At 47.2% G+C, this 19,681-nt stretch overlaps 1 protein-coding gene and 1 long non-coding RNA gene across 3 annotated transcripts; one reads left to right on the plus strand and one right to left on the minus strand.

Moving 5' to 3' along the window:
* Positions 1–517: 517 nt before the first annotated feature.
* On the plus strand, positions 518–2,251 carry LOC125524166 (WRKY transcription factor WRKY28-like). Its single transcript, XM_048689236.1, has 2 exons — positions 518–1,163; positions 1,283–2,251. The coding sequence occupies exons 1-2, from the start codon at positions 603–605 to the stop codon at positions 1,691–1,693; spliced, it is 972 nt and encodes a 323-aa protein (XP_048545193.1). The 5' UTR covers positions 518–602; the 3' UTR covers positions 1,694–2,251.
* Positions 2,252–10,195: 7,944 nt separating this feature from the next.
* Positions 10,196–12,838, minus strand: LOC125523604. Of its 2 annotated transcripts, none has more exons than XR_007290304.1 (4): positions 11,272–12,838; positions 10,801–10,971; positions 10,606–10,663; positions 10,196–10,495 (listed from the first exon to the last, which is right to left on the minus strand). It is a non-coding gene; the product is annotated as an uncharacterized LOC125523604 (long non-coding RNA). The 2 variants fall into 2 exon arrangements; XR_007290303.1 differs by having other exon boundaries at positions 10,606–10,716.
* Between the last annotated feature and the right edge of the window lie 6,843 nt (positions 12,839–19,681).

A 19,681-nucleotide genomic window follows, 5' to 3' on the forward strand; every position in this document is an offset into this window, starting at 1 on the left:
TTATACGTAAGAAAATCCCGGCGACATAGATTTTGAAAAGCCGGCAAAAACCACATATATCCTTATTTGTTGATTATTAAAGAAAATCAAGGCAGGCCACATGTATTTTTCTTTGTTGGGGTGCCAAAATGTAAGCATTAAAGCACCCCTTTGTTGGCACGCGATGGCTCTCCTTGACCAAACGGAGACCCCAAGGAAACAAGTGCTTCTCTTCTGTCCCCGCCCCACTCCACTAGGCAAACAATTCCCGCTTACTCCTCCAACCCAATCTCCCAATCCATCCATCCATTCCTTCATGCTGATTGTCACCCACAAAAACAAATCCTTGTAGTACCACTTCTTGCCAGCTTCACTAAACATATTCTATCGCGGTCACGGCGACCAAAAGAAACGCGATGACGACGACGAACCCGGCCCACCCCAAGATTTTTCCTCCTTCCTACCCTCCCATGTCCCCTCCCCCTCCCCTGTATAAATTGATGTCTGCGCGCCTCCTCCAAGCCACGGCCACGTCTTCCATTCTCTAGCTCATGCCCGTCTAGCTTCCCGGTCTTCTTCTTCGACTTCTTCCATTCTTGAGCTACTGCAAATTCAAGGAAGACATGGACGAGCAGTGGATGATCGGGCAGACTTCCCTCAGCCTCGGCCTCAACGTCGGCGGGCCACGACGGGCTCCTCCGGTGACCAGGGACCTCGTGGAGGAGGATTTCATGTCCTCCAAGAAAAATCACGTGGTTGTGGCTCTGGAGGCCGAGCTCCAGCGAGTGGGCAAGGAGAACAGGAAGCTTAGCGACATGCTCCGCGCGCTGGTGGCCAAGTACTCTGACTTGCAGGGCAAGGTCAGCGGCATGATGGCGGCGGCCGCCGCGGCTAACAGCCACCGCCAGTCGTCGACGACATCGGAGGGCCGCTCCGCGGCGTCGGCGACCAGAAAGCGCCCCCGCAGCGACAGCCTCGACACGGCCAGCCGCAACCCTTCGCCGCCGCTCGCCGTGTCCGGCAGCAGCGGCCGCTTCGCCGTCAGCGTCCCCGTCGGCCCCGACCAGGCGGAGTGCACGTCCGTCCACGAGCCGTGCAACAGCAAGCGCGTCCGCGCCGACGAGTGCAAGGCCAGCAGGGTCTCCAAGCTCTACGTCCACGCCGACCCCGCCGACCTCAGCCTCGTAAGTAACGAACACCCAGCCAACTTCCGTCGATCTTCTTCCCCGTGATTATAGATCGCGACGAAAGTTGTAGCCGCCACCAATTAGCTAATTAATTTGCGATTGATTTTGACGACCAGGTGGTGAAGGATGGGTACCAATGGCGGAAGTACGGGCAGAAGGTGACCAAGGACAACCCGTGCCCGAGGGCCTACTTCCGGTGCTCGTTCGCGCCGTCGTGCCAGGTGAAGAAGAAGGTGCAGCGCAGCGCCGAGGACAAGACCGTGCTTGTGGCCACGTACGACGGCGATCACAACCACGCGCAGCCGCCCAAGCAACAAGGCTCTGGTGGCAGGAAGAGCGGCGACGCAGCCGCCGTCCGCGTATCAGCTGCGCCGGTGCTTGTCCAGCAGCAGCGGAAGCAGGAGGCTTCGACGGCGGAGCAGGTCGCCGATAGGAAGAACCTGGCGGAGCAGATGGCGGCGACGCTGACGAGGGACCCCGGGTTCAAGGCGGCACTCGTCTCCGCTGGTCGGATCCCTGCTGCCTGACTGAAAACCTGCCAGCACAAGAGAATATACTCAGGAAAACATTTTTCAAGAGAGAGGGCCGGCGCATGACTTGCACCTACGGCGACAGACCTGGCACCTCGACGGCCACGGCTACCACCGATGCAACCCTGACGTGAGCGATGCCCACGCGGGCGTCACGGTGGCTCCGTCCGCGGCTGCCCTGGGGAATGCCGCCGCGGTGAAGGCAACTTCGCTGACCGCGGCAGACCTAGCGAGAGGCCCCGCGGTCGCTCCGGCCGAGGCAGTACCGGCGGTCGCCGCAATGAAACCAGTGGAGATCATCGACTTGACGAGCTCCTCTGGAAACTTCTTCTGAGCCGAGGAATATCACGACGACGATGGTGGCGCGACGTTTCTATGCATCCATGACGTATTGAATATTTTGCGCAGTTCATCTACATGTAAACTGGTGAACTGTTTCCAAATTAGTGAGCGTGCGAACTGATGTTGACTTTTCTGCTGCAAAATTAGGCAATTCCATTCCTCAAATCTGTCGAGGCATGAACACATGCTCAAAAACATCAACAATATTTTTCACCCCATTGTCCTGCCTTTCCGCATGTAGCTCTAGGTCGTATTCGAAATATGCATAGAAATGCACGTAATGTCCTGAAAATATCAAATAAACCCATAAAAATACAAGAAAATGAATATTGCTTAAAATGGTAAGTCTGATTAAAGATAAAGTTTCAAGGCCGCCCGACGAAGGGACCATCAGATCGCACTTAAACTTGACCTGTCCCCATACGGTAACCAAGTGTTCCTCCGAAATGCTCCGTTTTGTAAGCACGCGGCAGGCCAAACTTTCTCAAACTGATTGCAAGTTTTACTACGGCCTACTTAGGAAATATCATGATACCATGCAAGTTTAGTTTTTTTTCAAAATTTATCTCTATCTTTTGAGATTTCAAGACAAATTAGCTTCGTTTTCGCCGTTAACAACACCTACCAAATGTGCGTAATTTGGTTCCTTATAATCATGGAGACATGAGCATGTGCTCAAAAACATCAACAAGATTGTTTGCCCCATTTTCCTGCATTCTGCATGGGGCTGTCATTCGTATTCGAATTACGCCTCAACAATGCATAGAAATGCATATAATGTCATGAAAATATTAATTGAACCATGAAAATGCAAAACAAATTGGCATACAAATTAAAATGGTATGTGGTGACTGAAGAAAATGCTTCAGGATGTTATTTGGTCATTATTTTATTTGGTAGGGAAAAAAGCTTCATATAGGAGACACTACATGTGAAACTACATTTAGCAAAAAAAAAAAAACTACATTTAGCAAGATGATATGTTGTCGTGTTTACAGGATTCCAATGAACCCTCTAACACACATTAACCCTAAGTGACAACAATTCAATACAAGCTTTTTCCGTTTTTTGTCACCATTACTTAGAATCTGTTTATAGATGAGGTTACCTTAGTGGTCGGCAAACTCACGACCCTGCCACTATTATTTTGGCTAGATACCAATGGCGGCGGAAAATGTTGCCTGCCACTGATATTAAGTTACTAGCAGCGGCCACGAATAGCTACCCACCAGTTGTTTTTGGGAACTGGTTAGCTGTGGCTCACTCCTTAGTGGCGCATGCTGCAAGACCATCCACCAATGATATCTAGGTCAGTAGTAGCGGGCTAAACTTTTAGTCAGCCACTAGTAATTTGACCAGTGATTTGGACTACATTAGCTGTGGTGGGAGGTATACAAGGAACGGGCACCTACCTTTCTCCGCCACAGCTGGTCAAACAAGTAGGTATTTTGTTTAATTTTTTGCAATTTTTTAAAATTTCAGTATGCAATTTTTATATAACCATGATATTGTATGAAAATGATTTGAACGGTGTACTTTCATTATTTCTTATTTTTAGGTATTTATTATAAATTTGTATTTAACTGGATATAATTCAAATTTGAACTACAATTGCAGATTTCAAATTAATTTTGAACATTGGAAGAAAGATCACGAATTAAATATTTAGGTGTATTGAAATGAAAGTTTGGTACTTTTAAGTATGTGTATGTGAAAATTCAAGCACACAAATTTAATTATAATTATGTAAAATTGATTTTGATTTTTTTTCTTCAGAAAATTCTAACGTTTTCTGAAACCTATGAAATTTTGCATGGCGTCGTTATGCATGACATGTGCATTATGTGGTTAGAAATTTAAAAGTATTTGAAAATGCTATCTTGTAGGCGGTTTGGAAACAGAAGACGTGGCCTCAAGGCACACGCGTGTCAATTATCCAACTAATGAGCGTGTAGTTCTTACTTCAATATATGACACAAATACATAGTGAATAAATTAAAAGGTATGTTTTCACCAATAGTTTGACACTTTTAATGTACGTGTAGTTCTAATATGATTTATGTTCATTACTATAAATGCATCAAATGGCTAAATATATGACATTAACCCAGAATAGTCACAAATTTGATCGTAAACCTTGCAATGGCATAAACTAAACATAGGAATACATTCAAGAGGAAATGATGAAACAAAAACAAATTCACCTTCACACCTGCCATATTTCCCTTCAAAATCAAGATACTTCCCCGAAGACTGTTCAATTTCTAAATGAGTTGCATCAGATTCTTTTTGTAACTCTATCAAAAAAATTACCACGTGGTATAGGTGTCATATAATGACACCATATTAAGTTTCATTTCTTTGAGAGTTCATTTACATCTTTTGTTTAATCAAAAACATTTAACTCATTTCAATAGCTAGAAAAGGTCACTCGATGCTTTAAAAATGAAAGGACTCGTGTTGCGGGTGTGACCCTTGATCCGTTCTATCCATGTCATCGGTCCCAAAGAAGCCAAGCTAATGTCCCCTCTAGATTCTGGCAAGAAAAATGGAAGGATCCCGCGGTGCTTGTGGTTCCACAGGGCGGGATTGTTCATTTGTTCGACCGTGGAGTCGTGAATACTAATTTATCTCTGAGAGGACCATACAAACTCAAACATGCATACACGTGCTTAAATGATCTACTCGATTTATAACCGATCGAGTGAGTGAACTGTAATCCACCAACTTATTAAACAATCATGGTTTTGACTCCCGCGAGGATGAAGTCCAGAAATCACCATACTCTTTGCGCCTCAAAACAAGTGTCTTAATTTTCTATCAACTTTATAATAATGTTTTTTTTGCGGGTGAACTTTGTATTAATGTTAATACAATGTTGAGACATTTATTTTGGACCAGGAGTATATCACAATTTACTACTCGCCCCTTAACGTCAAGTCTCTGAAACGTCTATATTTTATATATTTATAAAGGGAGTGCGTTGCATTGCATGAGTTTCGCTGTGACGGACCTTGACTAGTCGTAGAAACTAGATTGGATCCTACTGACTCCACTCGATCATTGGCCAAGTCCCACTGACTGGACGACCGCGGAGTCGGACGCAAGCCTCGTGCATGTGCCCGGCGGCTACTCTACGTTGGCGTGGCCTCGCGCGGCGGACGATCCATCCGTTCCGTTCCAGTCCATGGAATCTGACTATTTTGTGGCGGAGAGATGAAGTCTGACTTGTCCAGGCAGCCTCCATCGCCGGCAGAAACCGCGACCAGGCTGTTAGTAGCTGTGATGCACGTGCGCGGGCAGGGTGCCGGGTGCGGTGCCACGTCAGGGGCGAAGTCAGGCTATGGCGCTCCTCCATCGCCGGCGGCCGCCGCACCGCCGTCACGCACGTGCGCAACACATCCATCGACCGGGCAGAGTGGGGTGGAGTGGAGTGCTCCGGCGGACGGCCGGCCACTAGCTAGAGCTTCCGTGCTCTTCTGCTCTGACCCGTAACTGGACGTACCAAAACTTCAGAAGTCCAGATGCGGTGATGCACACGTAGATACGAAGGCCGGCTCTGGTGATCATACTGACAAGTCATTTACATACAAAAAAAAATTACGTATCAGCGACCTGCATGCATGCATGAGCACGGCAAGGGACAAAAAATGGCCCTAGGGAAGTCTACCCTGAAAGGTCAACACTCATGGCTACTATATTTATTCATCTAAAAATGAACTCTCGTTTCTTTGCAAACTTTTTTTTTGGTTTGACGTCAAAGCAACTCTTTGTGCGTAGTAGTACTAGCTAATTAACCTTCAAAAAAAAGTACTAGCTAATTAAAAGGCTCCAAGAAGGCTTCAAATGCTCTTACCTATCTTGGTCAAAATAAATATTCTCCCGTTTGATCGATTAATTCAGAAGAAATTGTTAAGAATTTGCATGCATCATGCATGACTACTGGACATTTCGCAAGGAGAGACCTGCTCCAACGGCCACCTACACGTCACCTCTTTCTGGATCGACCAAATCTAAATAGCTCATCGATGCCGCACAAAAGGAAATGAAGAAACAAACTCCACGATTATGCCGACTCGTGTGCATGCATGCATGCAGGAGGGCGAAAGGTACGAGCCGTGGCATGGGAAACCCAAAAGCTACACGTGCTAAAAATGGACTATTGAGCGTTTGTAATAAGCAGGTAGCTATCGCAAAAAATAATCAACAACTCAAAAAAGAAAGAACTAGTAGATCTAAAGAAAAGCACTAGTTTACCAAGCCGCAAAAGTCCATTCCTTGATCGTCAAAAATATCCTTCCTCCGTTCCGATTTACTTGTCGTGGTTTTAGTTTAAAGTTGAACTAAAACCACGACAAGTAAATCAATCCGTTTGGAAGTTAACAACCGGCGGCCATGTGAACGCACGCTTGCACAATCGCTGTCCCCTTGTAGCGTACGCTGCCCGTGCGAGTCGTATCCCGGTGCCGGGTGGAGCCGCAAAAGATTTTTGTTATTTTTTTTGAATTATTTGAATTGCTTGCCACATATGTCACGTGGTGCCGCAAAAGATTTTCGTGATTTGATGATCCCGTATACACAAAGGTCCATGCGAGAAATTAGTTTCCACATTCTGTCTTGACCGGTTGCCCCTCTATCCGTCCTATCCGCGTCGTCAGCCCCGAGATAAGCTTACCAAGTCTTCATCCGGATCTCCGACACGGATGCCGCATCGCTTCTTTTCTAGTACAAGCCGGAGATCCGTCGACGGGAATACTTCATCGTGTGCTTGCCCTCGTCCATCTATGGACTTTTCGAATGGGCCATCTATAGCCAAGCACACTTGGTTGGGGCCGGCCAAGGAGTGCTGTATACTTTTACTACGGCACGTGCTTGATCGTTCGGTCATAGTCTTGTCATCTACTAGTGGCCTAGTGGGTAAATATTGGGTGAACCCACTAAAAATCTAGCTCGGACAAAGGAACCGTCCGGTTTCCAACTCACGTGTGGAGTAGTATCAGGGAGACCACCACGAGCAAATTAGTGACTCGTTTATACTCCTTCTGTTCGGAATTACTTGTCGCAGAAATGGATGTATCTAGATGTATTTTAATTCTAAATACATCTATATCCAAGTCAAGTAATTCCGAACGGAGGGAGTAGCACTTACGTGCATGAATCTCGCCGGGGAAAGTTGGCAAAAGAACGTACTAGTACAATGGATTCGCACGGGGGTCAAGGTCCGCGACAAGTCGCCGGCCGGCCACCGGATCGTGAGAAGTGGAACCGCATGCACGCGACGTGACCACATCCGACACGCGTGCAGGCAGCAACTGCATGTTCTGCTGTCTTTCATGTTTGCAGCTTCGGTTGTGTTAGGTCAACGCCGTTGACTTTAAAAATAGTTAAGCTTTAGGCTAGTCTCAAGCCCTGATGCGTTCCAACCGATTGGTGCCGCCATGCCGTTGCCTAACATGACCTGCATCTGCATGCGCGCCGCAAGGAACCAACGTTGGAAAGTCGGCATGCATGCAAGTCGCCAAACCCATCAGAAAGCTGTTTCCACCTTCCATTGATGTCCTGGCGTTGACCCTTGCCTTGACATACACCTATATTTCTCAGGGAGTCAGCAGCTGGCCACTAGCAGCAGCGTATCGTTGAAACTGACCCAGATTATGTATAAAAAAGTCTGCACGAAATGTCAACGGTCCACGAACTCAAGGTGCCAACCTAGCTAGCAAGCTAGCGAACCAACGTAAAGGTGAAGCATAAGAAAGCTTCAAATGCTAGATCTTCCCTCTGTTCGTCCGTTAGATTCCGGTCGTCTCATGCATGGTTCCAAATTTTGTTGGTTTTTAGAGAAAAGACGCCGGCCGAGCCCGAGAAGAGCTCGAACCTAGCCCGACTTTGAATTAACAAAGCCATCAACCGACCAGGATTACAGAGACATCACATTACAAAGGGAAGAATGCAATGCAAAGCGGAAAGAAGATACATAGAGCTAGGCAGAACAACACAGTGCCAACAATAGAGCATGGAAGCCGATGACCATCATTACGCCTACACCAACTAGCCAACTAGGTACTTGGGAGGAGGGACAAGCCGTGCAAGCATCGAGCGCCAGCTACATCCATGGCCAAACTTGGGCAATACTTGAGATGTCTCCACTGTCGCAGAGGGCCACTACCCATTCAACCAGGCTCGATGGGTGCCGCACCGGCGACGAGCAAAGTGGCTACACATAGCCCAGCTCCAGGTGACCGAGCTGCCATAGGAAAAGCAGACAATGCTGACCCATGAGCAACAGAAGGCCAACCCGACGAGAACCAAATCCAGCAGTGGCAACACGGAGCAAGGGACGCGTGCTTTCAGACGAAGGCGCGCATCCATGACGAAGGCCGAAGAAGAGGAGCAGGACAACCATGCCACCATGCTTTGGAGCTGAGACACTGACCGCTCCACCACCAAGAGCAACTTCCGACCACCGCCTTCAAGAAGGAACACGCCACCGAGGTGCCGTCGACGCCCAAACCAGGGGAGAACTGGCTTTCGCCGGAGCTTAGGGAGGAGGCGGGAGGGGGGTCCACCCTAAAGCCTCCAAGGAGGGGCTTGGCGCCCAGGACGTCGACTTTGGGGGGCGCCGCGCCGGCCAGGGGTTTCCCCCGGAACCACACCCAAATGCCAGATCCGGCCATCCGGCACCATGGGACGATGGACACCGCCGCCAGGGACCAGCGCCACCACGGATCGGAGCAGATCGGGCCGGCACCGAAGCTTCACCATGGTGCCCGGCGGACTACGAGGGGCCGCCGCTGCGCCAACGACCGTGACCTCCACGCAGCCCACACAGCCGTGGGAGGCCACCCACCAGCACCTGCCGGTGCCCAGGTCGCGCCGCACGCCGCCGACCGGGGCCATCGCCCCGAGGCCCGTGACCCTCCATCCGAGGAGGAGGCGCCATATCCCCTCCGCCACCATCATCCGGGATGCACGTCGAGCACTGGGCGCCCCTCTGGCAGCGGCAGAGAGGAGGAAGAGGGAGGGGGAACCGCGGTGGCGGCGCTAGGGTTGCCCCCGAGTCGCCTCAGAGGAGGCGACGCGGGGAGGGGGGGATCCGGTTCAACCTTCTGTGTACTACCAAATTAAGTTGGTTTGAATCATACAATTCTTGCTTGTCGCGGTATTGTTGCAGCAAAAAGTATACTGCCCTTCCTATGAAGAGACTTGGGGCCAGTTCTTTTCACGCAGGATTCTACGGAATCAAGATTCTAGAAAATTCTCAAAGAATCTGCTTCTCCCAGTATCCGTCATCGAGTTCTTTTCTGAGATTGTAGTTTGAGATTTCGGAAAGAGTTGGTGTGTTCAAATGTGTTTATTATCCTTAGACAAAAATTGTTTGATGAATTATTAACACTTTGTTGTTTTAACAGTATCTAGTCGAATGAGTATGAAAGTGATTTATGAATGTCATAAAAAGTGCTCTGTTAACTCCAATCATTTTCTTTGGCGGGACTCGCCAGAATCCTAAGATTCTGGGAAAATTCACCTGTATTGGAGATTTTGGATTGCACTAGGATTCTGTAGAATCCTTTGAAGATTTTTGAAAGACAATCAAGTTCTTTTGGCTAAAGATTTTTCAGACCGAGATAATTCAAAATCTGTTCAAAAGAACTTGCCCTTGGCATGCATCATGACCACCGAACATTCATTCGTTCCGTTAATCCTTTGTGAGCGACCTGCTCTCCAATAGTCCAACGGATACGAAGGCGTGGTATGCATGGAGCACAAAGTAATCTTGTCAAAAGTGATAAGCTTTTACGGTACTACTCCCTTCGTTTCTAAATGTAATACTTTCTAGAGATTTCAATACAAATTACATACGAAGCAAAATAAATGAATCGACACTTTAAAATACATCTACATTCATTAAAAATCTCTAATAATCCTATATTTAGAAACGGAAGGAGTAGTTAGTATGTGAGTGTAAAGCTAGCGCTGTGGCATGAGAATCGCAAGCTTCGCATGCTCAGAAATGAAGTACAATACTGTATACTAGCGGTTGGGGCGCGCCGCCTGAGAGAAAGCTGGGTGCTGCCAGGTTAAGCATGCCCCTTCCACGTTATTGCATGGTTCTGACTCGAAAAGTAACAAGTACACAACAATGGAAACATGTGATAAGAGAACAGCCTTAGGAGTCATAGATATTATTGATATGTCCTTATAGTTTACATCACCAATGACACAAATGACAGTGGTTCAAAAGCAACGCAAGCGGCACAAAAGCGGAGGCACAATCAATCAACTTCATGGGAGCCAACGTTCAGCTGATCTTCGTCGTCCGGACCACCAGCTGCTCCCTCGTCTCTTTCCTGCATGAGTGCCTCTATCTGCGCGGACCTCATGCTATCTTAGGTCTTGGCGAGGAGAAACAGCAGGCTTCCGTGAAGTATGCATCGTTGCTCGCTGCTTTCCATCCTGCTGCACGTACTCAACAATGCAATGACAAACAAAAATTCTCAAAGATTGAGCGAACAGAGGCTAGGTGTAATGGGAATTACGAAACTGAAACCACCAACGAGCACACACACCTGAGTCCGCCGCAGGCCTCGGTACATCCTCCCGTCAGCTGCTGCCTTTCTTGCCGAGCTTGTCATAGAATGAGGTGTCAATAATTAAGATGCACTCGAATCTCCTCATCGCTAAAGCGATCACAAGAGAAAGTAGTCTGAGAACCATTCAAATGCTGCCCGAGAAGCATAACTAAAGTACTAAACATGTCATACCGAAAAGCAAAGCTTCGGAAGAACTGCAGTCCCACCAGAGAAACAAACATATCTGCCATTTTAGATAGAGGCACGAGGACGTCATCGAGGCCGAGAAGCTCAGCATATTTTCCTGTCCATACCAGGGGCTGCAGGTATTGAGCGGTACGCCGTCGCCGCCTTGTATGGTGCCTATTATGTTGAGAGAAGCATGAAGCTTATTTCTGTCGCATAGCTCAAACCAAATTATAATGGATCTATATAGTTGCCATGCACTCCAGAATTCAGAATTTAAGTACTCATTGTTAAATTAATGTCAAAATCAAACAAGGAGAAAATCATCGACAAACCAACAATATATTCTTCTAAGTACCAGACCGTGCATAAATCTTAATGCAGAGCAAAATACTAAAATAATAATACAAAATGATCAAGGAAATGCTGAACATAACTGAAAAAGAAACAGGTTTACCACCAAGCACAAAGGTGTACCTTCATAGATATCGGGCTTGCTTGTCAACATGAGAAGAGATGCGGTGATAAACAACATTTGCTCCTCAAGTGGACTTGCTATGCTTACTGTGGATCTTCTACTTAAGAGGGGAATCAAGAGGCAATGCCAGTGAACAGGGCATGGACAGAACATAGAATCCAGTCTGATCTATTAGAAAATAGAGAGTTCATCCTTAACATCAGTATGAATTAGGCGCAACTCTGGCCAACGGCGGTGAATCTGATCGATTGATGTAAAGAAGCATGCCAAGCGGGAAACTAAACATTATTCAGAAATGACTTAACCACAAATTTTGTGATACTTGCCAAACTATGAAATCGTATGTGTAACAATAGTATACAGCAATGAAAATATTGCCCCAGTTTCACTGACACAGTGCCGCATCAGTTAACCAGCTTGTCCGGCCAGAAATGCATGCACACCAGAAATAACAGCAGTCTAATAATATTACAGCATCATCCCTTGACCGCCACACCTTGTTCTAACCAACCTAAGCCTGTTTGATGCATGCTTACCAAGACAGAAACATGCCAATAAAAGAGACCCCACATTGTTTTACCTGTAGCCTTACAAGATGTCAATAAAACATGCCGAACTTCAGATGAGCAAAACAAAATACCACATCTCCCTACTTTTCAACATGGTACCCCATGGCATTGCCCTATGCTCTCGATTCCAAGGAAAAGGTACTCTTCTTCCTAGGACCCTAAAAGAACATGCACCGTAAGCTTGACCTTTGCGCCTGGAATGAAAATATACATATGCAAAAATAATGATGCCGACTTACAAAAGAATTACTTTACACTGGATTTGGCATTAACTTATGTGCCATATCGTCGGATAAAAAATAGAAGTGCATGCAGTACTTCTGTAAAGCAAGTTCAGTCCAGTTCCTGAGCAAAATGATGCATTCTAAGTACTTCTGTCATTCTGTGTACTTGTTTAACAGTTGAGTATACAGTTTATGTAAAGTATAGCCAGACCATACTGAGATTAATCTTGGATGAAGGATGTGAGGAGCCAAGAAATGCCTATTCTTGCAAAATGCATGATCTGGCATGATGTGTAATGCACTTACCATCAAGATGCCCAACGCCTTGAGATCACTTTATATAATAAACTCTATATAAAGCAAACTATATATAATAAACTATCAATTAAAGACCTGCATACCAGTAGGGAGATAGACAAGCAAAAGAAGTTTACAAGAGAAAATAACACTTGCCTGTCTTTCCATACTTAGTCATGCTTTAGAACTGGTAAAATAAGTGTTGCATCCCATTATCTTACCAATTGAAACAACATTAAATATCCGCAAAAGCACCAAAGACTGAAATTAACAGATGGGTCTACGTTACTGAAACTCAATATCACTCTTAGGAAAATAATTACCAGTGCCTGCTGCTCAAGCAATTGGCATGATATAATTAGGCAAGCACATAAATACATACTCCATTGGAACATTGAACTTCAGAAGAATCTATTTTTTGGTTAAATAAACAACAACAACAATCATGGCAAAACATGCTATCAAGAGGAATTGTCTTAAATAATACTCCCTCCGTTCCAAAATAGATGACTCAACTTTGTATTAACTTTAGCACAAAGTTGGATCATCTATTTTGGAACGGAGGGAGTATTTAGCAATCACAGAAAGGATCGGAAGGGTGAGACAAATGAGAGTGCCTGCATACAACTATCCGTTGATGGTCCAAGAAGAGAAGCTCTAACAGCAAGGCACTGGAAGAAAGAGGAAGAAAAAATCAGGAAGAAAGAAGTGCATGTGTACATGTACATGTGCCGTGCTTCTCCTGTTGATGCGTTTCTTGTTCGTTGGGTCGACGGACGGCGATGTTGGAGCAGGACGGAGCCGGTTGTCTCTACTTCCCATGGTGCTTATGCCAAGGGAGACACACTTTCAGACTCCCAATGAGGTCATCTTCAAGCACATCACCCTCCCTGAATTTCCATCGAACGAAACGTGATGAGAACTAAGTACAGTCACAACACAATCATAGCTAAAAATAGAGAGTTGTGGAACAATTTGAGTGGGCTGTTGGTAGAATATGACACTGGAACCAACTTAGATGTAATGTGTATTAATTTTATCACGGGTAGCAGACAAGCAAAGAGTGGTTGTACCTAAATTCTAAACTGGCAACCTGCACATGCTTGTTACTCTAATTTATTCTGAATACAGAAAGAACTTTTGATTTTGCTACATCTGTATGCATCATCTCTAGATTGGAAACAGAGTTATCTGTAATGTGTTGGTTAGTGAAGAAGAAAGCTGACTCTGTGTCAAAGTGGTGCCATGCCGACGCGGGATCTGGAGTGCGACCTATCCAGAGGCGTTTAAAACTACAGAGAACCATGACAGGAAACAAGAATTGCACTCCCTAGCATACCCAGACAAGGGGAGGGGGCGTGGGGGCGCACCTTGACGATCTTCATGGCGTCCCGAGAAGAAGCTCCTCCTCAGCACCTCCGTTGCGGATCTATGGAGAAGAGGGGATCCTGGACGAGCTCCTCTCCCGACGGCAAGATGGGGATCTGCGACGGTGTCCTGGTCAACGCGGTCACCTCGTCTCCAACTCGCATTGGTCGCGCCCGCCCAGATCTTGAACCCGCCTCCTGGAAGCCGAACCTACTTTATGTCTTATCCGATCCTACATGACATGCAAGGCATCACCTTAAGGCTATGCATTGTACATGCCCTTAGGTCCGTTTGCAGGTAGCTAGTCAGTATCTGACTTGATTATCTTGCGAAGTGGACGACCGGCGGCCGGACAAGTACATAGTTCTTATTATCTGTTAAGCAGTGCATACTTAAATACTAAAGGTGTGATCCAGTCGCGTGCGTACATACTCTGTATAATTTCACCCGACGCAAACTAGAGGAAAATATAGTACAATTCCGAGGCCGTCCGGCGACAGTGACACGCACATAAAACAGTTGAGTATGCTGAGCAGAGAGGAATGCAAACAGATTAACTAACTAATTAGCGGTTTCGTAAGAAGAAGAATTACCCCGGCGTCTGATCAAGGCGGGCGCCGCCGCCGGCGGTGAAAACGACGTGGAGGTTCAACACCTGCGGCCGTGTGAACTCACGCCTGCATACCCCGGCTGCCATCCATCTCCGTCCTTCTCCTGGCTCCGTACGGCGTCGCGACCGTCCCTTTCGGTCTTCGTGCGCGTCCGGGCTTACCCCCACGGCATGTGCATGTGCCGTTCTGTCTTTGTTGCTGTCTATCCGATAGTTTCTACTCCCTCGGTTTTAAAATAGATGATCCAACGTTATATTAATTTTGTATTGAAGTTAGTATAAGGTTGGATCATTTATTTTGAAACGAAGGGAGTATATCCGCATCCGAAAGAAGTGCAGAAGCAAGGATCTTGCGTGAGATTCTTCAGTACTTCTCGAGGGGTTGGTTAGACTTGGACTATCCAGGGGCATACCTTTGCGAATCAGCCATAGCAAAGTATCTACTACTCCCCTGTGGTTTGGTTAGACTAGAGGAATAGTACACTTTTACTACTCCGAACGAACGCCATCAACCACGTGCTCAATTAGTTGATCTATCTATAATCGAGTGAGTGGATCCGTGCTGAACCAACTGATTTTATAATCGAGTGTGGGTACATGTTTTGGACTAACGCGAGGAAAACACCTTGGGCACCTTTACGTTGCATGAGTGAGTCTCGACTGGAAAAGAAAGGAAGGCTGGGTTTGGATTTGGCTTTGGGAGAAAACGTGGCGCCATGGAGGGAGCTAGTCAAGGTCCGCCACAAAGTCACCACCGGCCACTAGAAAAGAAAAGAGAGGTGGAGCCTACTCCACTAGTCTGCCGGCGACGCATGCATCTCCGACCACAAAGATGATGGCCAAGTCAAGCTCATGCTCCCCCATCGTCACCGGGTCCGGTCGAGCTCCGACGTCCCCGCCGGCACCGCGCAAGGGAGAGGGACCAGGCGGGCTGGTCTTGCTTTCAGCTCGGCGTCTATCTTTGTCGGCTCTTTACGCTCAGCATGTCCTCTGTTTACATATCGAGGGCTCTGCTTCGCCGTTGGAGCGGCACGGCGAGCCGTGCATGTTACACGTGCCAGGAAACGCCCCCCTTGCCACATAGGTACTAATAGAATGTCCGTGGATTGCGAACCAACCTATGGTTCGATGGTTAGAGGGGCTGTAGTATCCCTAACCCACCAGGGTTTAAATTCTGATGCTCGCATTTATTTCTGGATTTATTTCAGAATTTCCGGCAATGCGCATTCAGTGGAAGGAGACGTTCCCGTCGACGACGAAGCGCCTACGGTGACTTCGTAAATCTCAAGATGATATGCCGGCTCGGTCTTTCGGAGGTGCTCATAGAGATAGGGTGTGCGTGTGTGCGTTCATAGGGATGAGTGTATGCGCGTCTATATGAGCGTTTGTGTCTGTACTGATGTTCAAAAAAATGTCCGTGGATTGCCACGGGGTTTTTAAATATTTTATTAGAGTTATATAAATATAATGCATGTTAATTTCATATGTGGAGACAAGATAGCAAAGGCACAATCGGTTAATAACTGAAGTCCACTTAAATTACAATGTAAATTGATAAAAAAAATGCAAAGTCAACATGCATACATATACAGTGATGATCCAACTAAAAATCCATTACAAATTCAGATCTGCTTCATGCGATTAAGAAATTATTTCATTCGATGATATTTGAGCAAGTATAATAATTATTTTCCTCAACTTATATCCATCCTGCAAAAGCAATATATGAAGTTAGCATGAGTATTTTACGCAGAAGGTCTTAAAATCTGTAACGGAGAATATTCACCTTGCAAACTGGACGAACCAATTCTTTATCATTCCACCAGAGCATAAAGAAAAAAAACAATTGGACACATCCCTGCAAGTTTCTAACTTAATATTATATTGAATATTGTGGTAACGAAAAGAAATGCTTGTATTTTGAATGTTTATGACAATGAAATATATAAATTTATTACCTGTCTATGCTCGTTGGAATACCAAGCGAAAATAAACGTTGCCATCTAGATATATTGGAATTCCAGCCGACTTGCTTTATTTCGAGTGCGTCTTTGAATTCCCTCACGAATCCTTGTAATTTTACTAAATGCGTCGGAATTTTAGCCTCTGGTGACTGTGATGTATGGATAGGGTCCACAATATACACATGGTGCGCATGTTTCTCGATGACAGTATACGAATGACGACATTGAAACAATTGTTTTCCGTATACTGCTCCATGTAGTATGTCCTGAAGTTTTTTGAGACATAAGCCCAATTGATGGTGTGTCGAGATTCTCACCCATTCCTTCCTGAAAATTGGATGGTAAGAATCAGAATAATGTATACTAGTAGATTACATATATTTATATAAATGATGCTTGCTCCAAACACTCAGCATCATCGACCGGCATATTGTAATTGTTGGAAATATGCCCTAGAGGCAATAATAAAATGGTTATTATTATATTTCTTTGTTCATGATAATTGTCTATTGTTCATGCTATAATTGTGTTATCCGGAAAGCGTAATACATGTGTGAATACATAGACCACAACACGTTCTAGTGAGCCTCTAGTTGACTAGCTCGTTGATCAAAGATAGTCATGGTTTCCTGACTATGGACATTGGATGTCATTGATAATGGGATCACATCATTAGGAGAATGATGTGATGGACAAGACCCAATCCTAAGCATAGCTCAAAGATCGTGCAGTTAGTTTGCTATAGCTTTTCCGAATGTCAAGTATCATTTCCTTAGACCATGAGATTGTGCAACTCCCGGATACCGTAGGAGTTCTTTGGGTGTGCCAAACGTCACAACGTAACTGGGTGACTATAAAGGTACACTACGGGTATCTCCGAAAGTGTCTGTTGGGTTGGCACAAATCGAGACTGAGATTTGTCACTCCGTATGACGGAGAGGTATCTCTGGGCCCACTCGGTAATGCATCATCATAATGAGCTCAATGTGACCAAGTGGTTGATCACGGGATCATGCATTACGGTACGAGTAAAGTGACTTGCCGGTAACGAGATTGAACGAGGTATTGGGATACCGACGATCGAGTCTCGGGCAAGTAACGTACCGATTGACAAAGGGAATTGTATACGGGATTGATTGAATCCTCGACATCGTGGTTCATCCGATGAGATCATCGAGGAGCATGGGGAGCCAACATGGGTATCCAGATCCCGCTGTTGGTTATTGACCGGAGAGTCGTCTCGGTCATGTCTGCGTGTCTCCCGAACCCGTAGGGTCTACACACTTAAGGTTCGGTGACGCTAGGGTTGTTGAGGTATTAGTATAAGGTAACCCGAAAGTTGTTCGGAGTCCCGGATGAGATCCCGGACGTCACGAGGAGTTCCGGAATGGTCCGGAGGTGAAGATTTATATATAGGAAGTCAAGTTTCGGCCATCGGGAAAGTTTCGGGGGTAATCGGTATTGTACCGGGACCACCGGAAGGGTCCCGGGGGTCCACCGGGTGGGGCCACCTATCCCGGAGGGCCCCATGGGCTGAAGTGGGAGGGGAACCAGCCCCTAGTGGGATTCAAGATGGCAATGGGGCCCCGAAACCCGCGTCCCCGCGGGTTTTTACCCTATTAGGGGACGGGGATGGGCGTCTTTTCATCCCCGCGGGGCTGTTGTTGGGCACATTATACAACCCGACACGTTTCGTGGGTTTGCACCCGTTTCCGTAGTCCCCGAACCCGAAACCCGGCAAACCCGGCAAAATACATTTTTTGTACCAAGCACAGCTCCGGCGCGGCCCAACCCAAAACTACCGAGCCTGAGCGACCGAGCCCCCCCACCCCCCGCGTCGAAGGCCAAACCAACCCCTCGCTGGGTGGCCAGTATCGCTCGCTCCTTTCCCCCTCGCTCGAGCCCTCATCTCTCTCTCTCCCACATAATACCTAACCCTAAACGTAGGACCCCAGCCGCCGCCTGGCTCGATCCCATCTCGCAAGATCCGCCGACCACGATCTGCACCGGCAAGCCCCACGTCTTCTCCACCGCCGCCGGTCTGATCTGGAGAAAGGGCGCCGCCACCAGTGACGAACCCCATGGTAGCCTCTTCACGTCCCAAGTCAGGTGAAAGGGCGCCGCCGCCGGTGCCGCCGACGAAGTCTGCAACCACTCGCCGCATTCCTCTCTCTACTACAACTATGCGCGGTGGTGGTGGAAGGGCAGCAGGTCGTGGCCTTCGTGGAAGAGGAGGCAGACGGCTTTCAAATCCAATTCCCGAGCCTCCATCCAACTTCAACGTCCGCAAGAAGTTAAAGACTATGTATGTTCTTTAAATCTGCTGAAATACACTCTATATAGCTGTTGAACCATCTACTATTGTTTTTTTTGTTGAAATTTGCTCAAGTTATCCTGCTGAAATGTGCTTGTTTTGCTGCTGAAATGTTATTCTTTGTCGCCATTATGTTTGTTTAAATATTTTGATTTTCTCGTGGGTTCCCCGTGGGTTCCCCGAAACCCGATGGGTTTAGGGGACGGGCAGAAAACTAGCCCCGCGCACGGTGATGGGGACGGGGACGGGTTTACGATTTTCTCGTGGGGATGGGTTTGGGAAGGCAAAACCCGATGGGTTTCGTCCCCGTTGCCATCTGGAAGTGGGATGGTGCGCCCCCCTTGGGCCTGCCCCTGCGCCTAGGGTTGGAAACCCTAGGGGTGGGGGCGCCCCACTTGGCTTGGGGGGCAAGCCACCCCCTTGGCCGCCGCCCCCCCTTGGAGATTGGATTCCTAGGGCCGGCGCCCCCCTAGGGACCCTATATATAGTGGGGGGGGGAGGGCAGCCGCACCCTAGGCCCTGGCCTCTCCCTCTCCCTCCCGTAACACTCCTCCCTCTCCCTGTGCTTGGCGAAGCCCTGCCGAGATCACCGTTGCTTCCACCACCACGCCGTCGTGCTGCTGGATCTTCATCAACCTCTCCTTCCCCCTTGCTGGATCAAGTTGGAGGAGACGTCTTCCCAACCGTACGTGTGTTGAACGCGGAGGTGCCGTCCGTTCGGCGCTAGGTCATCGGTGATTTGGATCACGACGAGTACGACTCCATCAACCCCGTTCTCTTGAACGCTTCCGCGCGCGATCTACAAGGGTATGTAGATGCACTCCTTTCTCCCTCGTTGCTAGATGACTCCATAGATTGATCTTGGTGATGCGTAGAAAATTTTAAAATTCTGCTACGTTCCCCAACAGTGGTATCAGAGCTAGGTCTATGCGTAGTTTCTATGCACAAGTAGAACACAAAGCAGTTGTGGGCGTCGATATTGTCAATTTGCTTGCCGTTACTAGTCTTATCTTGATTCGGCGGCATCGTGGGATGAAGCAGCCCGGACCGACCTTACATGTAC

The sequence above is a fragment of the Triticum urartu genome, chromosome 7, assembly GCF_003073215.2.
Source record: "Triticum urartu cultivar G1812 chromosome 7, Tu2.1, whole genome shotgun sequence".
In the NCBI taxonomy this organism is placed as follows: Eukaryota; Viridiplantae; Streptophyta; class Magnoliopsida; order Poales; family Poaceae; genus Triticum; species Triticum urartu.

Bases quoted from the DNA above. Each gene is read 5' to 3' on its own strand.
- LOC125524166 (XM_048689236.1), top strand. From the start codon at position 603: ATGGACGAGCAGTGGATGATCGGGCAGACTTCCCTCAGCCTCGGCCTC. The intron at 1,164-1,282 runs GTAAGTAACGAA...TTTGACGACCAG, and splicing joins ACCCCGCCGACCTCAGCCTC to GTGGTGAAGGATGGGTACCA.